The following is a 16,376-nucleotide window of genomic DNA, read 5'->3' as shown; positions in this document are numbered from 1 at the left end:
TTAACTCCTGAAATACCTGTGACATTAGCTATTTTTGACTCAATGTATAAACAATTGCCATAACATACGTATGGAACAGATTTCATCTCAATCGTTTTGTCAATACTTTTCAAAGGAAATGTCATATGGTATGCTCCCAGAAGCAATTGAACTCTATGACTCATTCGTGTTATCTTAAACTCCTTCGCATAACTGAACTTCAAAACTCCTGCAATAAGTTTAACATTCATTAAGTTTTCTTCGTTCTCCTTGTTTATTGTAGTATTTATGAGCGCATTTAACACTCCAGCTAATGTTTCCATCTTATATTCTACATTATTGTGAAATCTTATTTCATGCTTCTTTCCATCTATTTCAAACTCCATGAAATCTGTTTCATCTGTTATGACAAAAGTTGCGATAGTATTGAAGTCAACAACTCTGAAAGCAAGCGCTTCATTCTGAGACCTAAGTTTGTTTGAGCTTTACTGTTCCGTATTCGTTTGGGTCAGTACTTTGCAAATAGAACAACATTTTATTCTCATTAAAATATGACTATTGCTGCATATGCGTATGAAACAAATGAAGCAAGAAGAGCACATGAACTAGTAAACGAAAACTCAACTTTAACCATTGAAGGCAATGATTTAGTCATTGACGATGGAAAAACTAAAAAAGTCATTGATTTCGATACTTTTAACACTTATGACCCATTCATTACAAAGTAAAGTTCCTATCATAAATGATGGAACGGTGCAATATATAAATTCTACAGTAGATGCCTCATTAGTGAAAGTACTGAATGTTCTCATTGAATTGTTAAAGAGCTTTCGATTTGACGACAACATTAAATGCCTAAAGAATTTAGTCATGAATGAGAAACAAATTCTCGGCGTTGCTGGTAGCAGTAATGATGTACACCTTATGACATTAGAATATTATAACGAACATAAAGATGAACTGAAAGGAGAGAAGGGTGACACCGGACCAAGGACACAAGGAATACAAGGAATACAAGGACCTCAAGGCGAAAACGGTTTGGATGGAAAGGATGGAAAGGATGGAAAAACTGCTAAATCATGGATATGGGACCTTATAAATACTGGTTTAACAGCTGCTTCATATGGAGTTCTTCAATACCAAATCGGAAAGATATGGGCAGTACTTGGTGAAGAAGCTTTAATGACGTTAAAAATGCTTTGAACTTCATTTCAAATGGTTCGGATACTATTAAAACTTTATCTGGTTGGATGCAAGAAACAAGGAGTCAAATAGATACTGTAAGACGTATAGCAAACAATGCACGTACGGGATTGGATACTTTACGAAAAGCACAAAATACACTAAAGGAAGCAAATGATATTCTTGGCTCAGTATCAGACATGCATGAAGATTGGCTTAAAGGTATTGACAAATCTTTAAAAAATCACAGTCAGTCTATTGCTGACTACAAGAAAAGTATAGATTTTTTACATAGTGCTATGGACGTACATGATGGAAGCATAAGGAACTTACTTAATGCTAACAATAACTTACCAGGAACTATTAAAGCATTTATAAAGTCCTTTGTAAAACCCGGTGCTCTAACATTTAGGTCTTTGAGAGCAAGAGCATTGAAGTCAAGAGATGCAGAAACTCCAACAGAAACTCCAGAAGGAACTGAAACAACAGAAACTCCAGAAGAACCACCAAAACCAACAGCTAATGAAATATTGTTCGAATATTTTCCAAGGTACTCTGTTCTCATTGCATACATTCAAGAAATACTTAAGAAAGCAGACTTGACTTTAGGAGATGATGAAAGTTCTGTATATCTTTCGTTCCAATTCCAAATAGCAGAACTTTTGAGACAGATATGCTTAATGTATGACAACATCTCTGATTTCACAAGATATGACGACGACCATGACCCCGAACACGGTGAAGAAGAAGTTTTACAAACATCCATTAAGACAGGAAAGGTTTTAACTCAAAGTCTCATTATTGACACCAAAGATGGCGAAGTGGACGTTCTTCAAGAGCTGAAGAAAAATACTTCTTCGGGAGGTGGTGGTAGGCATGAACTTGAAATAAATGAGATAGAAGAGAAATTAGCCGAAAAAGCAGATAAAGAACATAAACACAATATCTCCGATATAAATGAACTTCAAGCTACATTAAATAGTAAAGCGGACAAAAATGAACTTGACGCAACGAACAAAGTTTTGAAATCTCATAAACACAATATCTCCGATATAAATGAACTTCAAACTTCTTTAGACAATAAAGCAGACAAAAACCATGTTCATTATATAAGTTCTGATGAACAGATTATAACGGACTATCATGGATATTTAACACAGGGTGAAAAAGTGAATACGAAAAATGTTAATGAAAGAAGATATAAATTCATTCGTGCTAAAGGTTATGACATACACTGTACTGTACAGTATGACACAGGTATAGCACCACAATCATTTGGTTATAACGCTGAAATTTATGCTTCATACTTCTTTGTTAACGGTGTATTAGTTGAACCAAGATTTACTTTGAGAGTTAAGTCAAAAATAACTTTTGAAGATGCTATTAAAAGTAAAGCTGACAAAACAGAACTTGACGCAACGAACAAAGTTTTGAAATCTCATAAACACAATATCTCCGATATAAATGAACTTCAAACTTCTTTAGACAGTAAAGCCGACAAAACATACACATAAATCCTTCACTACTGTTAGAGCAGACGACATAATATTGAACTATGATTTGGGTTCAAGTGCACCTTTAGAGAATCCGAGTACAAGCGTAAAAGATACTCTTAACAATTTAGATAAGAGTTGCAGGAATATCGAAGGTCATGCCAGAAACTTTGAAGCATATGAACTACCAGCAATGTTAGACAGTAAAGCCGACAAGAACCATACACATAAATCCTTCACTACTGTTAGAGCAGACGACATAATATTGAACTTTGACCTTGGTTCAAGTGCACCATTAGAAAATCCAAGTACAAGCGTAAAAGATACTCTTAACAATTTAGATAAGAGTTGCAGGAATATCGAAGATCATGCCAGAAACTTTGAAGCATATGAACTACCAGCAATGTTAGATAAGAAAGCAGACAAAACAGAGCTTCAAACATTAAAGACAGAAATACTTCAAACATTATATCCTATAGGCTCTATTTATACGTCAATGAATTCAACAAATCCAGAAACAGTTTTAGGTTTTGGTATGTGGGAGCAGATTGTAGATAAATTCTTATACTGTGCGAACTCTTCAAAGCAAACAGGAGGTTCGAAGAAAATTACTGAAGCAAACCTTCCACCGCACACTCATACAGGAACTACAAACACAACAGGTAGTCATTCACATTCAATAACAAAAAGAGGTTATACAAATCTTGCAGCAGGTTCGGATAGACAGGGAATGCATAGATATGATATTTCAAGCGACCCAGTAGATTCAAGCGCAGGTATTTTCTGTGGAACCACAGGAAATCATTCACACACTTTCACAACAAATCCAACAGGCTTGGGTAAAGATTATATGCCACCATTTGTGACTGTATTCGCATGGTACCGCGTTCAATGAACGCGCTTGAGCCTAGAATAAAAATCTTTAACTTTACATAAATGAGCTTGAAAGAAGTATTCGAACAACATCCATGGAGGTCATTTAAGAAATTCAATGAAGCTGCAAAGAGTTGGGATTTACTAACAGAGCTGAAGTGAAAAGGTTCTTTGACAAAAATGTTGTACATCAAACAAAAATAAACCCTTACGACTACTTTTTACCAATTTACTCCAACACTCCTGACGCATACCAATTTGACACTCTCATTCAAAGCAGAAAAGGAGGACATAAACCATTCCTCATCTTCATTAATGTTAACACTCGTAAAGCTATGCATATAATGAGAAATAAAGGAACTCATGAAGTGTTAAGAGTTTTACAAAAGTTTGTAGCAGAACATAGCCCAAGTATTTTAACATCAGACCAAGACGTGCATACCTCAGCAATGAAATCACAGATTTCTCATTAAGCATAACATAACTCACTACACTACTGAAGACCATAACCATAACATACTCGGTATCATTAACCGCTTCATAAGGACTCTCAGAGATTTAAATCAAGAGCGAGACTTTACCGAAGAAACAATGAAACATTTCATCGAAGTTTACAATTCCTCAACACATTCTACAACAGGACATACACCAAATTCAATGACACAACAACAAGAAGAAAAGTATATACAAAAGAAACGAAGTCAAACACAAAATATCAGAAATTCAACACAATTTACTCTCATTCCTGGAACAAAAGTTCGTGTAGTTCTTGACGACAAACCGTTGACAAAGAAACGTTTAAGGTTAAGTCGAAATTATTATATCGTAGACTCTACGCAAGGTAATGGATATCTTATAAAAGCTGCTGACGACTCTAGCATTTTACCTCGTCATAAATTAGTTGAAAGTAGTAATGGCAAACTTGCTGAAACCATTGACGAAGCAAAGCGAGGAGTGGTTATTGAAATACTTGACTACAACATAAACGATGACACTTATAAAGTAAGATATGAAGGAGGCGTTGAAGATGTTATACCATCTAAGAACTTGAGAGAATCTAAACCAACTCATCTGGGACCATTAGAGCGGGAGTACTGGAAAGATAAAAACATGCCAGAAAGAATAAGAAAATTCTTCTAAACTTTTTCGTTGGATGTAAATCAGACAAAAATATATTATAGGTGAAGAGGTGAGATTTCACCTGTTTTCTCACCTGTTTTTTCACCTCTTGAATTTTCGTGAATTTCCTTAAGATAGAAAAAATAAAGTTAGTTTTATTTTTATTTATTTTTTATTTTGTATAAAAGATATGATTTCAACAATCGGCACAACAACAATTCAAGCCGCGAACGGCGGGACTCTGTCCACAACAACTTCACCAAACTCGTTAGTCATGAATCCAACATCTATGTTAGTAGAGATGGAAAGCTTCATTCCTTCTTCATTTACTTTCGAAACAGAAATACAAAAAATTAAGCAGGAACTTTTAACAAGTAATTTAGACTGTAGTGCGAAAGATGAAACAAATGAACAGTATCTTTATGAAATGGAGGACCTCATCGACCATTTACCTAAACTACCTGAAATTCAGCATCAAAAACTAACTATTCCTGAATTCGACGAAATTGAAGTCAAAGCAACTGACTCAGTAGAAATAAAGAAGTTCATACGTAAAGTAAATTATGAATTCCTTGGTTTTCATTGCAACCATAAAGTTATGGACAAAGATTGCGATATGGTATATAAGAATGTTTCTGACATATATAAATCTGAAGAATTTAAGACTACGACAACTTTGTTTCGTTAGTTGCAAAATGTGTTTGGGAAATAAGAGATAAAGATAGAAGAGGCAAAGTATGGAACGAACAACTAAGACCCGCTATGTTTGAGATGAAGAGAGCAATTGACGCTTTAGTTGTTCTAGCAGGTCAAATTTCAATGTATAATGCAAAAATGAACCCACAATGTTCAAAATGTAAAGCAGCAATAAGGAAATATAACTACTCCGTCAAAGAGATAGAAAGAATGCGAAACGACTATGCAGACTTAAAGAAAGAAGCAGAAAAGCCAGCAGAAGATAAAATGGACATGTTAGCATTTCTGAACAAAAACTATCCAACAGTAGAAGATTTCCTTCTATCTGACGTCAAGAAGAAATATAAAGAGACTTTCGGCATTGTTAAAACTTTTGATATCCTCAGCGAAGAAATAGAAGCTACAAAACTGTTTAGGATTTCAAATATACATCGTACAATTCATGTAAAACGCTTGTGAAAAAAAGAGGTGAAAAATTAGGTGAAAAAAGAGGTGAAATCTCACCTCTTCACCTAAATTATATTTTTGGTCATTTACACTCATTTACGAAGAAGTCATGACAAAGCATTTACGATGAAATCTTGACAAGGCATTTACGAAGAAGTTATGACAAAGCATTTACGAAGAAGTTATGACAAAGCATTTACGAAGAAGTTATGACAAAGCATTTACGAAGAAGTTATGACAAAGTCATGAGGGTGAAAAATTAGGTGAAAAAACAGGTGATATCTCACCTCTTCACCTAAACATTATTTTTGGTCAAAGCTTCCACGAGAGAAAAGATTCCTCATTTGCTAAGGATTCCAAAAATGAAAAAATCGTTGATTTCGGCTGAGAAAAAACGGCAAAAACCCTTCTTCCACGGGAACAAAGAAATAAAAGAAGAAATAAAGTAAATTTTTTATTTATTCCCGTGGAAGATAGAGCACTTTTATGACACTTTTTATTCACGACAAACAAGACAAATAAAGAAAATAAGAAAATACGGCGCTGTCGCGGTTCGAACCACAGACCCTGACCCCTCCATAACACCACCTTAGACCACTGTGCTACGTAGCCTGTCGACATAAGATTTTATAAATTGCATATTTGACGTAAATTTATTTCCATCTAGCTTCCCACCGCATAAGATATTCATACGTGTTTGTAAGACATTCATTAAACTTCTTTTCTATTGCATCTAATCTTGCGTTATTTTTTTCAATAACTTGTCTGTATTCTTCATCATCTCCAGCAGTGTTTGGGTCTTCACGTTTAAAATATTCATTGTTAACCAATTTTTTATCTACAAATTTTATTAGTGTTTGATTCACTTCGTTATGATAACGGTCATATTCTTTCAATACGTAAGTGAAGACAAAATGCGTCGTACCTTCAATCTTAAAGCTTAAAGAACTTTCAACACAGTTTTGAGGGTCTGTCAGTGCGTCAATGAGATAGTATTCGAAGTCAGTCAATAATCTTTTTAAAGTCATTTCATACAGGATAAAATTTAATGTTGTGAAGAAATAGTGTTTATCTCAAAAAAATAAAGTTAGTTTTTATTTTATTTATTTTTTTATCCTGTATGTAAAGACAGATATGTCAACATTAGAGAACACAACAACTGCTATCGTTCATGAAGTCATAAATGAAGAATACGAATACATACAGTATAACAAACAATTGAGACTCATTCGTTCTGTCAAAGACGACATGTACCAAATGCAAAGTATTTTGACGGCTTGTTTTGCTCCAGATACTAAGCTTCCTAAAGACTGGTTTAGGAACCAAAGCACCATAGAACTATTAAGTGAAGCACAGCGAGACGTACTTTTTTCTGAAAACAGTGAAGAACAGCGAGTAGGTAAAAAATCCCAGTCGCCAAAACTCTATGAAAACCGTGAAAAATTGCCAAACGGTTTGAGAGGATATTATGTTCATAGACTTTTAGTAAATGCAGTTGCAATGTGGGCTTCACCACGTTATGCTTGGAATATTTACAAACTTCTTGACGAACTTCACAGACAAGAACGTGGAGAGATGGAAAAGAAACTTCAAGCAAAAGATGAAGTCATTGAATCCAAAGACAAAAGCATACAGAAAAGAATACCGCGTTCAGTACCAAAAGGAAAGGAAAAGAACTATAAGTATATGATTTATACTGAAGAGTTGGAGAATGAAGAAGATAAAGATATGGTTATGTTGCATTTAGTCAGAAGAAACAACAAAAGCTTTTACGACCTTGCTAAAATATATAAATCTGACAGAAACTGGTTCTATCGTGAAAACTTACCGATTTCAATGACACCGAATGAGCAAATAAAAGAAATTGTCAAAAATACTCTTCCTCAAACACACTATGACATCAAAGGTTGCACAATACTTACCTTCAAAGAAGACTTACCATTACTGAAGGAAAAAATAACAGAATATTTCGATAACTTCAAAGAGGAAGAATGAAGTCACGACAACATTAACGAAGAAGTCACGACAACATTAACGAAGAGAGAATGAGGTGAAAAAACAGGTGAAATCTCACCTCTTCACCAAAAATATATTTTTGGTTAAATAGCTTCAGGGTCAATTTCTTCAACCATTTCACTTCCTTCGTCAATGTCAATAGAAGCTTCTTCAACCTTTGGTAAGAACTTTTGTATAACATCTTTGTTCGTTATTGTCTTCAGAGATGAAGGATAATATTTCACAGATGTTTCACCCTTCTTATATTCTTTCTGTTCGGAAAGATTTAAAGCAATACTGAAGAAGTCAATGTTGGAGTTCTTTATAACAGTATAATGAGTATCTTTGACATTCACGAAGAAACCCTTTTGTTTCAAAACTACTGCTAACTCTTGTGAAGTATAACGTTTGCGGTCAATGACAATAGCTAATGGTCTGACATACTGACCGAACTTAGATTCTTTCACAAACTTCTTGTTAAAGATAACATTAACGTTTGCAGCACCATTGAACTCATTCTTGATGGCAGTAGCGAGAGCATTGTATGAAAAGAACTTGCAATCTTGCATGTGTTTCATTAAAATAAAAAGTTCGAAATATTTTAAAACTAGCCTTAAAAAATCTAATCTAATTTTTTCGAAAAAATATTTTTTTATTTCCTACTAAAGATGTATCGGAAGTTGTCTAAGTTAGAACACTCGGAAATAAAACAACTTCTTACAGAAGCTAATATAGATGTTGCAAAACATTACGCGACAAACAAAAAAGCACTCGCTGACTTCATTAAAGACTACAATGGTGCAATAAGTTATGATAGAATTCATGAGTTCATAAAGCCGCAACGCGGCGAGGACGAAGTCCATGCAAGAGCATTTCCTTTAAATGACATTGCTATTGACTTATATCATAGACGTTCAGTACCTCATGAAGTAAGAAGAGAAATGTTTGACATAACAAATGCGAACGTTGGTCATACTCGTAAAGCTCTTTCGCATGATGTTCGTCAAGAAATGTTTGACATAACAAATGCAAACATTGGTGAAACAAGAAGAAGAGACGACACACTGAAACAACAGAGAAGAGAGATGTTTAAAAGTGCTATAGAACAAGTTCGCAAAGCTAACGATGTCCTTCGTTCCATTGACGACAAACCAAAAGAAGGTGAGAGATGGTTAAAGAAAGATGAAGAGAATAGGAAGAGAAATGTGAAGTCAGGCAATAGACTCATTGACTTTAACATCGAAGCTTTAGATGAACCAAACAGAGACTACTTACACAAACATTTCGGTAAGGTTTTCATGAGACTCTTAGAGAAGATTAAAATAAACTCCAACAAAGATGGATGGTATGTTATAAACTTGGTGGAAAGTATGAATGTTCTACGTTAAACCTCAATAATATTGGAACATTACTACATCAGCTCTTGAAGGAGAACTTTATATCAGAGATAGAAGCAAATGCTGCAGGTATTGTTGAAATGCACTATGACTTCTTCTTGACAAACATAAAGAATCTTACTGAAATAAAGATGTATGATTTAACAGAATATGAAGGCTTAACGATGTCAGATGTAAAGAAAGGCAAACCAAAAAAGAGACCATATAGAGATGAAAGCACACTGACAAATGACCAGAAAGCCATTTTGGAAGCTCTTAAGCAAACAGGAAACCCAGCACTTATAGAAAGCTTTTGGAAAGATAATGGTGAAAAGAAGTTTTATAAGAAGAGAAGCGGTCAGTTATGGAAGTATCTTTGCACATTACCTATAAATCTTGAACGCTACCAAATCTTCAATGAACTGAACAAAAGAACTGCAATACTTATGACAGAGGACAATTGTTTCGTTTATGCTTGCATTCAGGCTGGAGTAAATGAAGAAACTATTGACCACATGAGAGAAGTCATTCGTGTTAGAGACTTTCCTCAAAGTAAAGTACAAGAAATTTCTGACGCAACAGGTATAGCATTTAATGTTACCATTGGTTATTTCAATGACTCAAGACATAATGAAATAAAGAGATATATACCAAAAGAATGCGAAACTGTTAGAACTATTGACTTACTTCTTGTTGAAGACCACTACATGCTAAATGAAAGATTCCAATGACAACATACTTCATTCGAAACTATAAAGAAATTCTCAAAGCTTGTGGTGGAATGAACATTGAGAAACAGATGAAGATTTATACAAAGAGAGAAGATAAATATGTAGTTCGTTATGATAGAACAACACCGTTATGGGATGTTATGAAAACATTGTGGGAGTGCAAATATTTCGAACCTATTTCTTATGGAGAACTTTTCACATATACTGACTTATATAAACAGAACCTTGCACCATTTAAAGATTTGACATATGCTCCAAAGTATTGTGTACAACTGAAGAAGAAAGCAGAGTCAAAAGAAGTAAATAAAGCTAAATGTAAATTCATTCCTGAGCACGTTTTCTTTGCTGACTTTGAGTGTAGTACGGATGGCTTTCATAAAGCTTTTAACATCTGTTATGACAGTGAAGATGGTTCAGTGAGTGAAAGCATTTGGGGTCAAAACTGTGCAACAGAATTTTTGGAAAGACTCCCTGACAAGAGTTTAATATATTTTCACAACCTCAGTTATGACATAAACTTCATCTTAAGACACATGACAGAAGTGAAAGGAACTCCCATCATTAAAGGTTCACGAACAATGCAAATAACTGGTTTATATAAAGGACGGGCAATTATTATAAAAGACTCTTACAGTGTTATAAATAAGAAGCTTAAACTATTTCCTGCTATGTTTAACTTACAAACAGGACCGAAAGAAGTATTTCCATATAACTACTACAGCAGTGTTTTGTTAGCAAATGACAACAGAACTGGTGTCATTTCTGAAGCATGTAAGTTTATCCGGGATGCAGATACATTTATGAAAAACATAGATTCCATCAAAGGTTGCAGAATAGATGAGAACCACTTCGACTTAGAAAAATATAGCACGTTTTACTGCAAACAAGATGTAAGAATTTTAAGAGAAGGTTTTGTAAAGTTCCGCAATGACTTATTGAAAGAGTTTGATTTAAACGTTTATGACTACGTTAGTATTTGTTCAATTGCTAACAAATTGTTTGAGAACAGAGTATACTTCCCGAATGGAAATCTTTATGACCTCTCAAATAAACCAAGAGAATTTATTTCGAGATGCATTCAAGGTGGAAGATGTATGTTGTCAGATAACATGAAACAAAAGAGCAAAAAGAAACTCATTGCTGACTTCGACACTGTTTCATTATATCCTTCAGCTATAGCAAGACTTTATACTTTAGAAGGTATTCCAAAAGTATTGAAGGAAGAAATGTTAAACACAGAGTATCTCATGAGACATTTATTCGATGATGACCAAAAGGAACCCATTGGTGAAAAGTTTATGTCTGGCTTCTTTGTTCTCATTAAGATAACAGAGATTGGTATACCCAGACACTTTCATTTAATAGTTTGCGACCCTGAACTAAATCCAGAACTTAACGTTCCAAGAAGTTCAAACACTTGCTGTCTCATGTATGTTGACCATATAACATTACAAGACCTCATAAAATATCAAGGTGTCAAATGTGAAGTGTTGCAAGGATACTATTACGATGGAAACAGAGATATGAGAATAAGAGATGAAGTAAAGAAGTTGTTTGAGTTAAGGTTAAAGTATAAGAAAGAAGAAAACCCCTTACAAGAAATTATAAAACTCATTCTGAACAGCATTTATGGCAAAACTATTCTATCTCCTATTGAGTCAAAAATAACCATAGTAGATGACAAAGATGCTATAAGATATGCTATAAGAAATTACAACCATATAGTGAAGTTCGAAGGTTTGGATGGTTCAGATAAAACTATTTTCAAGCTAACGAAAAGCATTTGCAGACACTTTAACTTCTGTCCACTTGGTGTTAATATTCTGTCTATGTCAAAACGTATTATGAATGAAGTATTCTGTACTGCAGAGGACATGGGTCTTCAAATATTTTACCAGGATACCGACAGTATGCACTTATATAATGAAGACATCCCAAAGCTTGCAGCAGAGTTTAAGAAGAGATACGGTAGAGAACTTATAGGAAAGAACCTTGGTCAATTTCATAGCGACTTTGCAGAAATAACACCTGGAAAACAAAGTTTAGCTTATAAAAGTATTTTCTGTGGAAAGAAGACCTACATAGACTTACTCACGAATGATTTAAATGAAGTTGCATTTCACTGCAGAATGAAAGGCGTGAAGCAAGATGTTATTGCTTTAACCGCTAATGAAATGTTTCCTGAAGCTATACAATGCTATTACAATGAAGATAAGAACATTCACATACCTGTTGGAACATATGACAAAGACTCTGAGTTCAGTTTAATGAAACTTTACAAAGCACTTTATGATGGTCAAGAGATTGCATTCGACTTATGTAAGTCATGTCAACCTTGCTTTGCTGAAAAGTTCAACTTTTCAATAACGACTAAAACAAGCTTTATTCGTAAGTTGAAGTTCTGAGGTCATTTATTTTTGTCAGCAATGAGGTCATTTGTGATAAAAATAAGCCGCTAGCGGCATGGGCGAAGCCTATGTGGTCATTTACAATACAGCTATTGTAGAGTTTAACAATTGTGCTTCAATGTATAAACAATCTTTCCCATCTGGAGGTAAGAACACTGGGCACTTATGGTCATGAGTGGAGAACATGTCTATCCAAAACTCACGATTGAAGCCAGTAAGCTTGTAATACTTAGGATTTGACAGTGGTGAAGTTCTTGTATGACCAATGAACTCATTTTCAACTCCCTTACTTAAGTTTGAATATAATATAGCTTGCTTTCTATCCCAAATGCCAGGTGTTACAATCTTTGAAAATTCATTTTTCCTCGGAAGTATTGCATCATAATTGAAAACATTCTTGAAGTCTTCATTGGGTTCAGAGATTTGAAACCTTATACGTAATGGATTTTCTTTCTTTTTAGCGACTTCATTGAATGGTGAATATATAACAAACTGACAGTCATGAGTTCCATCTTCATTTTCATTAAATTCATAATGAAAGTCTATAAGTTGTGGCTGACTACCTTCTTCTTTCAGTTGTGCAAGAAACTCACGTAAAGGCTGTAAAGTTTGTACTTCAATATTGAACTTTTTCTCGAACATCTCATTAAATGAAATCATACATTGCAACAATGTTGTATCGTCTTTAAAGTATTTGTATATGTGAATGTTTTGGGCGCTTAAAGACTGTTCGTCATTTTCTATCTCGACTTGAAGTATAAAGTCAACCTTTCTGAAAGCACGTGTTATATACATAGATGTTATGCCAATGTACTTCTCTTCATTTATGTTCACAATCCAGTCTGTTGGAAACTTAAACGTTACTCTGTTCCCCTTTATTTTGACGTCAGGGTTTTCACTACTGAACGCAACAGATAAAGGTATTTGTCTATACATTTAGTTTGGATAAAAATAAACCATTTACTCTTTCTTTGCTTCAGCTTCCTTTGCTTTTTGTTCTTCCTTTGCTTTTGCTTCTTCTCTAGCTTTTTTCGCCAGCAAACGTGGGTTCTTCTGTCTTCCAGCAGCTAATGCAGCTAGTTGTTTTTCACTAAGTTTTCTCTTTGGTCTCTCTGGCTTTTGTTCTGGTTTTTGTTCCTTCAGTTCGGATAAAATTTGTTCACGAATTTCTTTCTTCAATGCTTCAACATCTATGACCCCTTGGGTCTTGTCCGTAGGATTTGACTGAGTCATTTGACTGTAGATAAAAAACTAAATTAAAACTTTAACCGATGTAAAATGAGCTTGTCAAAATCAGAACGAGAGTCTATTATATTAAATGACGCCAGAGGAATACAACATCCTTTCTATTATGTAAGTCAGAGTAAAGATGGTAAAATATATGTAAGAAAAAGAAAGGTTCCATTAGCGAATACAGAGAGCGACAACATTAAGGTGCATGGCAAGGGAAGCCACGAAGCCCATATAAAACCTTCTGTACAAACTGAGCCACCAAAAGAACAAGAAGAAAAGAAGCCAGATGTACTTTCAATAACGAACCAAGAGCTTATTGCAAAGTTCGTGAATTTCATTGAAAAGCAAACCGAGTCAAAGAACCCTGACCCACCAGTGAAAGAAGTTGAGACAAAAGAGAATGTACAGTTCATTGAAAATGTCAAGAAACAACTTCCACCACGAATACCAAGAAGAAGAGTGAGAATAATGAAGTAAATAGATATTTTTATCTGAAGTAAATACATGCAGAACGAACAGTTAAACGAATTTACTCCAGCAGAGCATATTCATCAGATTCGCTCATATTTCGATATCATAGACAATGCAGTTCAAATTGGTGACACTAATAGAAAATATTCTGACGCAAAGATTCCATCACAACCTGGAACTGCTAAAGATAACACATGGGTAACATTCAATCTCTCACCTCCTGGTGAAAATATGTTGGACCTTTACAATACATTCATTACGTATAAAATGGAAGGTCAATTTATTGTAGATAAAGAAATTGGTTCAGGTTCCAATAAAACAAACCCACCAGGATTTTGGATTGGTTTCGATGACGCTTTCTATGCAGTTGCTGGATATCAAATCCTTGCAAATGGTCGTATCGTATATTCTCAAGACAACGCAAGAGAAGAAGCATATATAACTTCAAACTCACAAACTACCGAACAAATAAAGAAAGTCGATGTTTTTCAAAGACTCGACATAAGATGTATGGAGTCATTCGGGAACATGCAGAACAGGACAAATTGTTGTGGTCCAATTACAGCAGGAAAATCATTTGATTTTAAGCTTCGTTTAAGAATTCCTGTTAGAAGATTCCTTCCATTAGAACTATTCGATTTATTCCAGCTTTTGCAGGAAACATTCAGCTTAAAGTAAAGTTCAGTAGCGACGCCTTACAATGCACATCTATATCTGTAAATGATATCATTGCTTTCAATCCAACTCTTAAAGTTGCATTTGCTTCAGATTCAAATCCACCGACAAATAAATTTGTTCCATGGAATGAACCATTCACTATGATAACGAGGCAACTGAAGCTAGTGGAACAGTTACTATTACAACTGTAACCCAGCAACTATTTCGAACAAAGATGGATTTTAATGAATGTTTTATTCATCCAAAGTCATTCTCTTTAGACCCTAACATTTATACAGAACTTGTAGAACATTATACAAACGAGGCTTTATGTTTTCCTGTTAAAGTTATGGATTGGATTCCTATGGACGGTTCATTCTCAAAGAATACAGATAGTTCAAGTGCAACATTTACAGCAGCTTATACGCCTATTAATGTTAAAAGTATTTGGGCACTATTTAGAAAGAAAGACAACTATTATGTTAATTTTGAGAACCCTAAGTTTAAATATCTTCAGCTTTCCATGGGAGCTTATGGAAATATGCCTGCAGAACCTGAAAAATCATATGGACCTGTATTTTATGAAATGGTTGCGAACGCTTGCAATACAAACAATGATATGATTGGATTTAATGAAGATGTTATGAGGTCATTGGTGGATGATGGTAGTGTGGAACATAAATGGGATAGCTATGACAACACACATTTCTTATGTGGTTTTCCAACAGAAGTGGACTTTTGCTTCCAGCAAGGTCAAACATCTACTGCTCCAATAACATACAAATTGTCTGTTAAAGGACCTATTGAACTAGCAACTGAAAATGTACCAAAGCCACTTATTGGATTTATGAGGGATTGTTGCTTTGCAATACAAGTAAGACAGTCAGGCATACCAATAATAAGACTTGACGACTATAACTTAGCACGGACGACAGTGAGGAATAAAGGATGAACGTTTATTTTTAAAGCTTATAAATGAGTTCTTCATCAAGCTCTCGTGAACCTTCACCATCTGTGAAACAAACTTTACCAAACGATTATGGAGCACCTATTGAATATTTCTTACGAGCTGCACAATGGCAAAGAGCAGTCTCACCAAGGTTAGGTGTTCCACCAGCTCCTGTCAAAAATAGCATTTGGTCAAGTCCTTATATAAGATATGGTCTCCCACTAGGTTTGCTAGCTACAGCAGGAGCAGTAATGATGTTGAAAAGAAACAAAGCAAATGTTATAAATAATACTGAAGTAGCTGAATTTGAACAAACTCCGACACCATCGCCAAAACCAACGTCAAAACCAACGCCTTCACAAACAACACCTTCAATGACTCCTGAACCTATGAAAGTACAAACTCCTGTTCAAAAGTCAACTCCAAAACCGACTCCAACATTTAAACCAGAACCTACTCCTCAAATAAATCGTAAAACTCCTGCGTTTCCTTACTGAAAAAATAATGTTAGTTTTATTTTATTTGAACATTTTATTTAGAGTAAAATGACGACTAAAGTCACTGAAGCAATGAAACAAAAATTTTTGGTAGAATACATTAAATCAGGAGCGGTTCCAGAAGGTTTTTACGTTCATACTATGAAGGATGGTAGAGTTCAGTTTAGAAAGATAAAGCAACCATTAGATAGAGAAGGTATATTAAGGAAGATTAAACTTCATGAGGACAACATTGCTGAACTTAAGAAGAAGTTAGAAGAGTTGGAGAAA

At 34.6% G+C, this 16,376-nt stretch overlaps 5 protein-coding genes and 7 pseudogenes across 12 annotated transcripts, besides 1 other annotated feature; 9 read left to right on the top strand and 3 right to left on the bottom strand.

Moving 5' to 3' along the window:
* Nucleotides 1-16,376: part of a mobile genetic element that runs on past both edges of the window.
* On the top strand, nucleotides 1,696-2,653 carry TVAGG3_0007130 (annotated as a pseudogene). Its single transcript has one exon. A coding segment is annotated over exon 1 (958 nt).
* TVAGG3_0007120 lies at nucleotides 3,591-4,335 on the top strand (annotated as a pseudogene). Its single transcript has one exon. A coding segment is annotated over exon 1 (745 nt).
* TVAGG3_0007110 lies at nucleotides 4,837-5,801 on the top strand (annotated as a pseudogene). Its single transcript has one exon. A coding segment is annotated over exon 1 (965 nt).
* TVAGG3_0007100 (uncharacterized protein) lies at nucleotides 6,443-6,817 on the bottom strand (the record flags this gene model as incomplete). Its single annotated transcript, XM_051219809.1, has 1 exon — nucleotides 6,443-6,817. One exon carries the CDS (start codon nucleotides 6,815-6,817, stop codon nucleotides 6,443-6,445), a length of 375 nt encoding a protein of 124 aa, XP_051104795.1.
* On the top strand, nucleotides 6,924-7,784 carry TVAGG3_0007090 (KilA, N-terminal/APSES-type HTH, DNA-binding family; the record flags this gene model as incomplete). The annotated part of the gene is made up of 1 exon (XM_051219808.1): nucleotides 6,924-7,784. One exon carries the CDS (start codon nucleotides 6,924-6,926, stop codon nucleotides 7,782-7,784), a length of 861 nt encoding a protein of 286 aa, XP_051104794.1.
* On the top strand, nucleotides 8,453-9,517 carry TVAGG3_0007080 (annotated as a pseudogene). Its single transcript has one exon. A coding segment is annotated over exon 1 (1,065 nt).
* On the top strand, nucleotides 10,425-11,116 carry TVAGG3_0007070 (annotated as a pseudogene). The gene has a single exon. A coding segment is annotated over exon 1 (692 nt).
* On the top strand, nucleotides 11,415-12,296 carry TVAGG3_0007060 (organellar and viral DNA polymerase type B; the record flags this gene model as incomplete). Its single annotated transcript, XM_051219807.1, has 1 exon — nucleotides 11,415-12,296. One exon carries the CDS (start codon nucleotides 11,415-11,417, stop codon nucleotides 12,294-12,296), a length of 882 nt encoding a protein of 293 aa, XP_051104793.1.
* TVAGG3_0007050 (uncharacterized protein) lies at nucleotides 12,378-13,235 on the bottom strand (the record flags this gene model as incomplete). The annotated part of the gene is made up of 1 exon (XM_051219806.1): nucleotides 12,378-13,235. One exon carries the CDS (start codon nucleotides 13,233-13,235, stop codon nucleotides 12,378-12,380), a length of 858 nt encoding a protein of 285 aa, XP_051104792.1.
* TVAGG3_0007040 (uncharacterized protein) lies at nucleotides 13,260-13,532 on the bottom strand (the record flags this gene model as incomplete). The annotated part of the gene is made up of 1 exon (XM_051219805.1): nucleotides 13,260-13,532. The coding sequence occupies one exon, from the start codon at nucleotides 13,530-13,532 to the stop codon at nucleotides 13,260-13,262; it is 273 nt and encodes a 90-aa protein (XP_051104791.1).
* On the top strand, nucleotides 14,037-14,297 carry TVAGG3_0007030 (annotated as a pseudogene). The gene has a single exon. A coding segment is annotated over exon 1 (261 nt).
* On the top strand, nucleotides 15,636-16,114 carry TVAGG3_0007020 (annotated as a pseudogene). The gene has a single exon. A coding segment is annotated over exon 1 (479 nt).

Source organism: Trichomonas vaginalis, chromosome IV (genome assembly GCF_026262505.1).
Source record: "Trichomonas vaginalis G3 chromosome IV, whole genome shotgun sequence".
NCBI lineage: Eukaryota > Parabasalia > Trichomonadida > Trichomonadidae > Trichomonas > Trichomonas vaginalis.
This window is presented reverse-complemented; position numbering and strand designations above follow the sequence as displayed.